The sequence below is a fragment of the Spodoptera frugiperda genome, chromosome 23, assembly GCF_023101765.2.
Source record: "Spodoptera frugiperda isolate SF20-4 chromosome 23, AGI-APGP_CSIRO_Sfru_2.0, whole genome shotgun sequence".
In the NCBI taxonomy this organism is placed as follows: Eukaryota; Metazoa; Arthropoda; class Insecta; order Lepidoptera; family Noctuidae; genus Spodoptera; species Spodoptera frugiperda.
Window position 1 is genome coordinate 1,361,207 of NC_064234.1, and position 12,745 is coordinate 1,373,951.

The 12,745-nt window shown below is 37.7% G+C and overlaps 1 protein-coding gene across 4 annotated transcripts in view; it reads left to right on the plus strand.

The window, feature by feature from the left end:
- LOC118266806 (E3 ubiquitin-protein ligase HECW2) overlaps positions 1-12,745 on the plus strand; it is a 100,963-nt gene that overhangs the window by 788 nt on the left and 87,430 nt on the right. For 2 of the 4 annotated variants that reach the window (XM_050703281.1, XM_050703283.1), the window contains exon 2: positions 858-1,271. In XM_050703281.1, the coding sequence (XP_050559238.1) occupies positions 905-1,271 (367 nt within the window). In that variant the 5' untranslated portion in view covers positions 858-904. Of the gene's footprint in view, positions 1-857; positions 1,272-6,632; positions 6,909-12,745 lie in introns of those variants that run through there. The other 2 variants (XM_050703282.1, XM_050703284.1) reach the window with 2 other exon arrangements.

Consider the following 12,745-nt stretch of genomic DNA (forward strand, 5'->3'; position numbering starts at 1 on the left):
CTAGAAAAAATAACTTATTAATATAACTTGTAAATAACAAAAGAAACATGATAATATTATTATATGTTTTCACTATTATTGATGTTTATAACTTTTGTAAGACTATAAAATATTTCTAACAATCCTTTTGACCAGTATTGTTGATCATTAAAGCTTGTAGATGCTTGTAGACCGATACCATTTAATCATATGTTTTGTCTAATAAAATTATTTTAAAATAAAAACTTAAAATTTTTACAAAATAAAATTACTATACAAAGAGGTACCTTTAGTATGCCACATGTGTGCTACTGACTACAAGCTGGTTCTAATAATTTCTGCCTCTCTAATTTAATGTTTTGATTAAGTTTTGTATGTACATAATTATATTTCATACAGAAAATATAAAACATGAATAAAATAATAATAAATCTGGCATCACATAACAACTGTATATAATTAGAAAATCTGTAAGAGAATCCTTATGATACAGTATCAGTAATCATAACACTTGTAGTGATTTGCTGAGAGTTGAATAGGCCGCATTAGTTGGCAGTAGGTCGTCGGCGGCGGCGGCGCCGGTCGGGCTGGCGTCGCGACGTCGCCGGCTGCCCCCGCCCCGCACTCGTCTCGCTGCCCCCACCCTCCCACGTGTCAGTCTCAGTGTCCCTTCCACACAACCAGTAACTACCCCTATTCTAACTCCTGCATCTTCAACTCGCGAGTTTGTTTGGTTCCTTTCGTTGTTTTTCGCCTCATCTTATTTTATGAGTCAAAGCTTATTGCATATTACGTAGCAAATTTCAGTATTCAATTATTCAATCATACATTCTTCAATTTGATGTTTTCCATTATTCTTCTGTAACTCAAAATTGCAGTCAATAAACAATAACAATGTGTTACTAAAGTGCGCGATCTAAGAGTCATGTCTGAAGAACATGACGTGGACTTTCCTACGAACGACGAAAAGCACGATGAAGAAAACAAAGAAAAAGTGGCCGAAGATGAGGAAGCAGTGGTTGACAACGAACCGACTACCGAACATGCCGAAGACTGTCAAATGACGGTAGATACCGACAAACCAAGTGCCAATACATCCAAAGAAGACAGTGCCATAGACGTCATAAATAAAGAGACTCTGAGTAGCGAGGTGGACGAGAAGAAGGACTTATACGGTGCCAATGAGAGAGCAACGCTCACCTGGACTGCAGAAGGCAACGAGTTCAAGATAGCATGGAACCTGCCGTCAGGAACTGCTACGAGCGACGACTACATCGCGTTATGTTGCACAGGTAAGGAGATGTTTGTTTATTTCGCAGGTACCTAGATTAAAACTACGTAAGATAGGCTGACGCCTAAAGTCCAAGTTCAATCGAAGGATGGCACACACTTAACGCTGCTTTGTAAAGTGGTGCGAATCAAATATGCAAACAGTACTTGGCAAACGATTCTCAAAATACACAGGATCGCATGTTCGAGTACCAACTGCATTTAATAGCATCTAAGTTACGTAACGGATAGTATTGCCTCGCCTTAAGGTTATGTCACGCAAACCAGTTCTGTATTTTCTAGGGCGCCGGTTTCACAATTTTACAAAAAGTCGCGGTAAAATAGAGTCTGCTGTCTTGCTTGGTTGGGACAGTGTTCATGAAAATGTAAAGCCGTAATAAACAGAAAACATGAAGTTGATAACCAAAATTATACTGCAATATGAATTTAATTAACAGCCAAAATGCTTTGAATAATGGCCTCCTTCTTAAGAGGAAGTTTGCAATAATCTCCACGTTTCCCAGGCGGCGAGGAGATCGTAGTTAGGTCCTGCTCACCCCTCGGTGGTTTTAGTACAGAATCGGGACCAATTTAATCAATGAATCGTAAAAACTTCAAACATTAATGTTTACTTTAATTCATATGGATCCAATGGTTTCAATATCTAGACACACGGCAGTGTGTCCGCCAAGTTCGAGCAAAAAACCGACACACCGGCCGTGGGTTATATTACACGAACCATTTCGGGCCAAGTTCGACCCACCTATAACTCAAAATCTATTTTATCTACGCATATGAAATTTCTAGTATCTGTCGAGATCTACTTGCTTATCTAAAATACAAAATTTCATAAATGTACCTATTGTAGGTATTGAGATATTGACGTCAGAAAATCGCTATTTTTACTATACACTCACTGACTGACTGACTCACTCACTCATCAAAAACCTAGACCACTTCCAATGGTCGTATTGACTTGAAATTTGGCATGGAGGTAGGTCTTTAGGTCAAAGTAAAGGAAAAAATCTGAAAATGGCCAAGTGTGAGTCGGTTTTAAAAATAATGAAGGTGTAAATTCATACCCCTAAGGAACTAAAACAAAAAAATTATCTATATCTTCCAATGGTCGTAGCGACCTAAAATTCGTTACGAAGGTTTGTATTTAGTCAAAGAAAAGTAAAATAAGAAAAAATGAAAATAAACCTTACAAAAATAAATGAAATCCCACCCAAAACATAAATGTGAAAGGCTGCCAAGTTCGATAATATGGCGTAGAATGCTTCGCCTATAAAACTGGAAGTGAGATCTAAATAAGTACCAAGTTCCATACACAGGCCTCAGTTAAAAATGATATAACTTGGCAAGTTTTAATAGAAAATTATATACCTAACTCATTGCGTTTAGTAGGTTTATAACAAAGTGTGTGAAAACTTGCCAATTTGTTATATCATTTTTAACTGAGGTCTGTGTATGGAACTTGGTACTTATTTAGATCTCACTTCTTTTATAGGCGAAGCATTCCAATATTATCGAACTTGGCAGCCTTTCACATTTATGTTTTGGGTGGGATTATTTCTTACTCAGTTCGATGAAGTGACTCATTCCCATTTTATCTTGTGTTTATGTTTATAATTCTCGCTAATTTGAAAGCGATACTTTTCGCTAATTGGTTGCGTAGGTTACGTATGATGTTTCTGTCATATGAAACTACTCCACTAATAAATTAGTTTTGTTACTTTGTTTATTTGTTTTTATTGTCTTTGAATATTGTATGTCGTATTTTATTTGGTAATATCTGATATCTTTTAGTGCAAATATGTAATTGTTTACTAGATTTCTAAAAGTGCGAGTCGAAATTCCAGGTTTATTTAGAATTATCTTGATAGAAGTCAATATGATTCTAGAACATCTTTCGATTTTGCGAACTCTGTCTACTTGGCTCGAGTCTAGTTGTCTTACAATACAATGATTTAAACGCGATACACCATATCTTTTTTGGTGATCAAAGACGTAATTGAAATAACTAATGTTAACATACATTTCTATACTTAACTATTATGTTCCCAATTTGGTCTATCTCGAAAACCTTTAACATCCATTTTAACCAAAATGTTACTAATATAATATTTATATGAATAACTCAGAAAGTCCCCCTTTTTGCATACCAATAAATTGCATAGAGATTCCGTAAAATAAATCCTGGCGTCCAGCACATTCTACGCACTTAACAACTGGTTGTCGTTAGGCAGTGTGTAGACTTGTGGAGACAGTGTTATATGACTCCTGGCTCGCGGTGGATTGGTGTTATAACTGTATACACGGGCTGCGGTACCGGTCATTGCATTAATTGACAACAGGAAGCGGAGTGAGTAATCGACATACCCCCCTCGTAGATACTATCACTCGCGGGAATACATTACACATTTGCGTTAAAACTAACAATTATAAAACATGGAACGGTGGTAAAGGATACCCTGTACACAAATGTGAAAATAATTGTACTGCACCAATGGATCTTTTTATTTCTACTTGGTCTTATGTAATTGCCATCTCATCATCATCGTGGTGAAGAGATCAATGCCCCAATAATATTATTCAAAGGGGGAAAAATGCCATCTCCAGTGCTCTTCAAAAACTTTATTATCATAATGTTCTTAGTTAGTTAAACTTCTTGCTAGAATTCAAACCGCATAACTTAGGGTAACTGTCCACGATGCGTCATTTGACGTATGCATGCATCTTTAACAAACCATAAGTACAGTTGTGGTGTTTCGTGTACAGTTTTCATTGTTTCTAAGCAAAATGCAAGCATTCGTCATTTGTAGGCCGCCCTTTGTTTGTCAAGGATTTGAACATCCGTCAACGTGTGGATCCTTAAACTTGCTTATTCCTCTAGGTCTTTATAAAATCGACCTAAGCTGATTAATAAAATCCAAATTATCTGTTTCTAATAAGGCATCCCAGATTATCTCACAAGTTAGCGAGGTTGTAGTCTAAAATAATATAGGTAGTTACTTAGTACGTCGGATTAATGCCGCTTTAAATTAACTGATTTCAATAAAATGTGATTTAACTATACCAGGCAATTTTTACTGTAAGAATGTATTACAATAACCTTTTGCAAAATTTGTAATTTGCTTGTCCTTAAAATTTTAAATACAAAATCAGCAGTAACGCTCAGCCTTAATACACCATTAACAATAAGTGACAAAATCTGGTGATGCAATTTCGAAGTCACGAATCAATGAACGTGCAACGGAAATGCTTATTGTAATAACGATAATATATGTAACAGCATACCTAAGAATATTTTTTCACAGTAATGCCACAAGGAACTGAATTTCTATCGTCAGAGCTTTTATCATTAATCATGTCGGTGATGCCATTAATGCTCGCTCTTTCCACTCCGTCTTGAGCTGCACTTTAAGTAATAGTCTCATAGCTAAAGTAAATTAATTAATCTTACTTTAGTTTATGAAATTCCGACTTCCAGGAACCAGGAAGCATTATTCGAGAGTTGTGGTTAGGATTTCAAAACAATTGATAGGGTTGTGAATGAAATTGGTTGTTTTGTGTAAATGACATCTTGATCAAACGACAGATAGTTTTATGAAGATGTAATAGTATGTATACCAGCTTAATATAATTATTCTGTTATGCTTCCAAGCATATTATCGTCATCGCTTACAATAATGGGTACACATTCGAGCAGGTTCCAAACGGGTTTGGAATGGTTTGCAATTAAAATGTTTTCTAGTGTTTTAGATACTTGCTAGACACTATTTATTATCCGAGTGCAGTGTATTAAACAAAACTCAACGAGATTTTAATTTGAGAATCTCGCAGTAAGACGATAGGTAGCCATCGTTTTAGAAAGCGATAAGATCATTTAAGGACGACCTCTAATGAAAGTTGCCTATACATGTACGTGCAGTTAGTTAATTAAGCACCATAAATGCAACCAGTTGGGGCTATAACCCACTCCATAATGTCACTGTGCACTCTGATGCCGTTTACTGTGTATTTAATGTAATTAGTTTCTAGTTACCTTCGAATGTGTTAGAAGTTTTATTTTTCCACTTTTCAAAACTTGATCCTTACTAGAATTACCAGTTAGGCTGCATATCTTAGCCAGTTAATTCATAGTTCAGCTTGTATATTGTGTTGCATTTCCAAGTAATTCTGTTTATTTTACTGTTAAGATCTTGGAGATTACCTGTAGAAACTTAGTCATGTTAGTATTTCTTAAAAAACACGTCACACTTCAAAACTTTAATGACGAATGAATTACGTGTCTATCTGAGGTCATTCCCGAGTTCACGTAATAGTCGCGAGAGCGCCGACTCGTCTGTTACGTAGTCAAAGAGGCGCTATTTAATTTTGTACGCGAACCTGATGGATAATGTGAAAGGTCAAGGATATAAATTAAGATCAAGTGTCATAAAGTTTGGTTTGGTCGAGAAAGAAATTATAGACCACTGAAAAGCGTAAATATTTTTATTTGTGATCTCGAATATTCTGAGCATCAGACGCAGTGCGAATGTTAATCTCGTCTTCAACGAAATAAAAAAAAAATGCGTCGCAATAAAGTGAAGCAACGCAGGGCACGTGCGATGCAGCCACTTTGTTACATAAACCGCTTGTGCCCTGTACTGTACTTAGAGCCTTTCACCGGCAATGTTGCTTGTCATTTTCTTGCTTGCCAAGCCATTATTGCTGTAAATCCGTCGGTGTCGCAACGGGATCTGATTTCAAGACACCGTTTTATACGTAGCGGTTTTAATCATGATACGACGATAAAATTGTCGTCATTTATTATGAAGTGAGTGCTCACAATGTCGATCTTTATGGGTTAAGGCGCAAACATACGGGTGCGCATGTATTTATTTAATTCAGTGTTATCCGAATTATGCACAGATGTCCTCCATAATACAAATACGACTCTCGAATTTCTCCAGACTTTCGCCGGTTCTGTAGTTGCATTAATTGTGTCAGGTCGCTGTCGCAATTGTACACACGTATCACCGGTCGTATTGCCAATGGCTGTTATTGTGTATTCATTGTTGTGTGCAGTAAAATTCTCCAAATTGCTAGTTACGTTGTGCGGTTCCACAAAACCTGAGTTTCGACAAGAACAGGAAGTTGGCATGCTTTTCTTTGCATTACAATGAGATGATTCGACATTGAATTGAAATTTTTAGGTACTCGTTAAAGTGGGATGTGGTGGATCGAACAGACGGTGACCGTACTGTGAGGCCACAGGCGACAGGCCGCAGGTCACCACACCGACTTGGTAATCGCATGAATGAGCCTATGGGTCAGGCCCCCGCGCCTCCGGTCCCCGCCACTCGATTTGTGAATGAAGCCCCCACCGGCGCGTGCCGCGCTCTCGCCGCTCACGCTCAGTCGCGCCGCGCGCCCTCGATGAACGCGCTAACACGCGAGCGCATGCCCGTGCGAACATATTTACGTTTAAAAGTTTCAAATCGTACGTGCTTGTCTGTGTTAAAGTTTGATTGACAGTTGACTTTTAAGTGAAAATTGCTTTGCTTCTGTTTCTGTGGCGATACAAATTCCGTGGTGAGACGTTGAACGTTATTACTATAAGAAAACCAGCCTACGGGAAAGCCGCCAACGGTAGACACAGTTTGACATATACGGTGAGTAAGTCGTTACGAATTTTTCTTTCCTTCACTTCTAATGCTAGGTTAGCGAGCATTAGCAAAGGTGACACGTAGGCTCTAGGCTTATTGAACGAAAAATACGGTTGTGGGCTGACTTGTAGGTGGGTGCCCACCTAGTTTAATATTTGTAGGTGTAGTACGCCATCGTGTCTTCTTGATATCTAGCACAATTAGCTTGAGCAATAATTATTGTAATACATCCCAACAAATGTTTCAGTAATTAATTATTTATATGTATTTGAATATTGTGCATTCATATTCGTTATCTATGTGTACCGACTAGAACTCGCCTCTAATAGCTTTCCTGTAATTAAGTACTTATTTATCATGAACATTTAGATACGTCCGGAATAGATAGATACTTCTGTGCACTGGGGAAATTGTAACATATAAATGTATTTTCGATTTGTAATTACCAATTCATTACTTAAGAAGTGATGTACAATTGACCCTAAAATTTTAAAATAAAATATTTCTGGTATTTACCATGACAGTCAGCGAGACAGATGCGTTTCGTTTTTGTTTATTAGTTGTCCGCAAAAAATGGTCAGAGTAGGCGCCGCTGCAACACAATAGCCTGTTTAATAAGGCGCTAAGCAAACTCTACCTGGACTTGATTCTCGCCAATTTTTTTCACCTCTCACGTCTGCTTGAAATTGATGAGCCCCTATTGTTTGCGCGTGATATTGATCGGTTTCGGTATGACACCGTTTCTTCAATTCCCATCTACAGAGTTCGATTAAACATTTCGATCGAGGTTGAAGATTTCCGATCTCACAAACCGTCTCTGCGCACTGTCAGTCACATGTTTGTATACTTTCCAGTGTATGAAAGTTAGAACAGAAGCTTTCCTCATGATATTGATTGAAGTGTCGTGTAAGCGCGTAAACTCTGTCCGGGAGCTAATAAAACAGCCATCCATCATGAGCCCACCAGCGGATATTAAATTGACACGCCTCGCTTGGAACACTCCTTCATTTCATCCCATTACGATGATATTACTAGGTACATTTCTAACTGGCCTCTTGTGGTGAACACTTTTTGTTACGATAAACAGGTGCAAGAAATGTTAATACGGAAATTACATCTAGTACAAATATGAAGGAAGATAATCTTATTTTATGTGATGGTGTAGTGGGATCAGCTTATAATTAAGTCTCAATTGTACAGGAAGCTGATCGACGGCACTGGCTTATCGTAGACAATTATCAAGTGTCTTATCTCTGACGAGAATTTTTATAGAGCATGTTGTCGCATAATGAACTAGCAGTCTTCCTTCTTTTATATCTACCGCTACTCCAGCTTTAATATCTACTGGCACTAATTGATTTGTACCTTGAAACTGGTGTAAAGTTATGATTAACTGATATGGACTCTTTTAGTCGATAAAATCTTTTAGCCTTTCCCCACTTATTATTAGCCAGTTACGAATGTGTGTCTTTTAGGGTTTCGTCTAGCTACCTATATTTATGCAAATACTTATTTGAAGGTCTTTTCGTATTTCCAATATTCTGAAGCATTTCTCTTGGCTTACTGCTAGCTGGAAAGTAGACTTGTTTTTTATTCATAGTATAAGTACATATTTTCGATAAAATAAAATGCTCTAAAAGCTTCACTTTGGTCTGCGGAAATTAAATGGGCGCTCCCTGTTTCCCCTCAATGCGGCGGCGTTGCATTATCCCATGAATGAAAACCAGCGCACGTTGTGACAGTTCACTGTACGATATTCATATAACATATTGTCTTTTACATCCTCAAGTGGCAGGTAGAGTGCTCTGATACACCATTTTTCATGCCTTTTTAGTACTACCATATCTATATCGCTATAAGTATTTTTTCTCAATTAATAAACAATGCATATTTCTTTACTTTGCCCAATCCGAACATTAAACCAGTATTATCATTGTGTTAGGCAAATGACGCGACGCGGCCACCGATCTAATGAAATGTAGGTATCCATTCGATTATTGTAGAGCAGCTTCGTCACTTCCGTAATTTACTATTAAACTTTTGAATTAGCGTCTTCCCTTATAGCGGCATTAACCTATCAATTCCATAGGATTTCCTTCATTCAATAATGTTATTTACCTGTTCATCGAGTGATGAAGAGCTAGAATCTTATGAGTATAGATCATATTCTCTGGGAAACTATCATCTCAATGAAGACACAAGGCCTAACTGAATATTGAAATAAATCATTTGAAAAGCATTACATCTATGCAATTTCTAGTCAGCTAATGAGTTGCGACTGGCAAATATATCATTAAACTTTTCATCAGCACCATTATGGCCGTCAAATTATTTCTCACGGAGCTTCGGCATAGATGCTAACTGCTATTAGTCAAGTGGTGTTGCAACGAGAAAGAAATTGTGAGACAGTTTCTCACGAGGCGAGCTCGCTAAGAAACGATTCCCGCTGTTTCTCTTGGGCTCGTAATTAGATTTCTTTTGTTGATTCAGCATTGTTTCCATGCATTTAAATCCACGGGGTGTTCGGTGGCGACTGTTGACAAGGATATTGTTTTTGCAGTTTGCGATTTTATCGTTCCTATATATTCTAAATATGCACCGATAATGGATATGCTATCAAAATGAAGCCACAGATCCGTTAAAGCAAATTACCCTCGACACCTCGTAAACCCATTAACTTCACACTCGGAGAGAAGAGCATTGTTGCCGAATGAAAAACACAGAGAGGAAGCGATAAATTATGTTCGAAGTTTATACGATCGGCCGGTAATGGGCTATGAGCCCGCGATCGCTGCGTTCGCGTAGCATCTCACACAAATCTTCTCTAAGGAATTGTTCAGTATAATCAGTATTCATTTTTGACGGTGGCTATGTTAAATATATAGCTAATTTCTTATTGTGACTTTAGGAAAGGAATATTCAAATATATTTGAAATAATAAAATCTCAGTCGGAACTAAAGAATGCCTCATTTTAAAGTACTTTTATTTGTCCCTTCCGGAACAGCCCTTGCCAGAGGGTGGTTACCGGTACGCGACAAAACGGAAGTAACAGACGTTTGCCATACGATGGCTTTGTTATTGGCGGCACGGGCTTACTTCCGCCTTCTTTTGGAATAACTAATAATAGAACAAAGTATTTCCTCTAGTTATAATGACTTTTGTAATGTTGTTTAATTGATTTGCACCATCAGAACTAAAAACCAATTTAAAGTCACATCTAGCACATTATTTCTGTTTTCAATTAATCTTATTGGGTCTTATTTTAGGGGTTTCTAAAGCTTAGCTCAAAAGTTAATTGTTTTCTTTAGAATGAATTAAGTTTGCTGTTTCAATATTTGTGCTAATTTCCCAAAAGTCCTTGGGAATGGCTAAAGAGGAATTTGCATTTCTCCAAAATAACTCACGTTACTCATTTCCTTGCGTCGATGTTTTCAATATTTTGGTATTTGTGAATTCCCAGCTCTTGACCTATTTTAGGTGCACAACTAAGTCAGGAGTCCGCCAGGAGAATTTATTGCCACTGTAAATGTGTTGTTGGACAGATTTGGCGACACGGTAATGTGTTACGTTTCCAAAATAAATGTAGCTCTTGTAGAGGGACGTCCCGTCTGTCTGGACTGGACGTACCGTATATACCCACATAAAACGCGCAACGAATACAATTACTCTCGTGTTCTCCACTTATGGATGTAATTGTATGCTTAGCAAGTTTTATTGTCCTGTGCCATAGTCGGCTTAGGAGTTAAGTAGCTCAACCAAGGACGATTGCCTATGGTGTGAAATCCGGTCAATGAAGTCACGTCTTCGCTGTGTGTGTAACCATATTAATGACAATAAAATATTCTTGACACTCAAGATTTCGCGTTGCTGTATATTTTCTCAAGACGTTTTTAGTTCTCATAAAAAGATTAGTAAAGGGTGGAGGTGCTAATGTATGTGTATACGCACATCCGGTCCGACGGGGTCCGTTAATTGGTCCGCGTAAAAGGGATATCGTGTAGCATGCCCCGCGCCCCTTGCCCCAGCTTCCTGTATCGCGACATCAGGCGACGACAGCCGACATCGTGAGTCTCTGTTACTTTGAAGAAAACCTTCCGTAAAAGGTCGCTTGTCCAATTAAACCTCGGGATATCAGTATCACCCCATGCCGAGTTTTGTCTTTAGGTCTGCAGTCACGATTCCATAAACGTTATCTTTTATACCAATTATGGTCATGTATTAATGCTCCTCCTTTCAATGCTGCAGATGTTATCTGGGGGCACGGCAGTGCCCCCGCCAAGTCGAGCAAAAAAAAAGCGGCACGGCCGTACCATCCTTTTCTCGAAGCAATTCGGGCCTTTTTCGACCCCCTATAATTCGGTTGTGGATAAAGCAAGAAACCTGAATCTTCAGTAACTAATCCGGCATTGTATAAACACGGAATATTTAAAATTTCAGTCAATTTGAACCAGTAGTTTAAGAATGACAACTTGTTAAAGTTTCTAAATTTTGTCACTCACTGACTCACCGATCATCAAAAGTCCAAGGCACTTCTAGCAGACTTAGAAGCTTCATATTTGGAATACATATAGAGTTTAGTGTCTTAATCATGGGAAAACTTTAATATTTTGTAATTTCGGTCCAGTTTTCCAAATACACCAACTGCATCAATAACTTTGTAATCCCATATAAATATATGGGATTACAAAGTTATTTATGCAGTTGGTGGTTGGTGGTGGTTATAAATTTAATAGGTGTAGATAGGTACCTACCATATGAGGCAAGGGAGGGGTATAGGGTGGGTAAGGGTGTGTTTAGCCCATGAAACTGAACAACATTATTACTTGTAAAATGGTCGACCTAATGAAAAACACATGATTGGACATGTCTTGAAGTACGAAAATCTAATAAAACAATATATTATAATTTAAATCTGTTATATATAAATTGTTAGCGCGACTAATGTCGACTTTGGAAGTATTAAAGCGCAGGAATCATCAATTTGTGAATACAACAGATTAAGAAGTATTTACCGTCCAGACTTGTCAAAAATTGAGACATCAAAGCCTCCGAGAAAAGCCCATAGAGACAGGGAGTGGGCTTTGAGAAAAACTGTGGCTGAAGCTCAAGAAGTAGTACCGGAAAAGAAAAAGAGGAAGACTACATATAAAAATAAGAAAATATCATAAGACCTTTAACAAAATTCGTTAGAAGTAGATGGTATCAAAAAGAAAGGCTCTACAAAAAGAAGTGAGATCCCATCAAAAACATCCTGTAAAAAACCCAAGTCTCGCAGCACAGTCTTTCTACCGTCAAAAGTTGTGAGATCCATGTAATACCAAGTCGGTTAATCTATTTAGTGTCTACTTGAAGGACCTTCTGTCTTAAGTTATTACATAAGTTATTATCATGCCAATATTAAAAATATTTAACGTTTTAAACAAATAGATCGACTTGGACATCGCATGAAAACAAAATGAATATTACAATATTATATTAGATTCTTTAGTCTCTCGCGCCTCACGCGATTGAAACTCTCGTTCCTGTTGGTCGCTGGCCCGTCGTGCTGTGTAGTGTGATACATACTAATAATCAAATCAAGCGATGTCCAAGTCGATCTATTTGTTTAAAACGTTAAATATTTTTAATATTGGCATGATAATAACTTATGTAATAACTTAAGACAGAAGGTCCTTCAAGTAGACACTAAATAGATTAACCGACTTGGTATTACATGGATCTCACAACTTTTGACGGTAGAAAGACTGTGCTGCGAGACTTGGGTTTTTTACAGGATGTTTTTGATGGGATTGTTTTTAATATGTTCCAATCTAAATTACTAATGATTTGTTTCCAACAATGT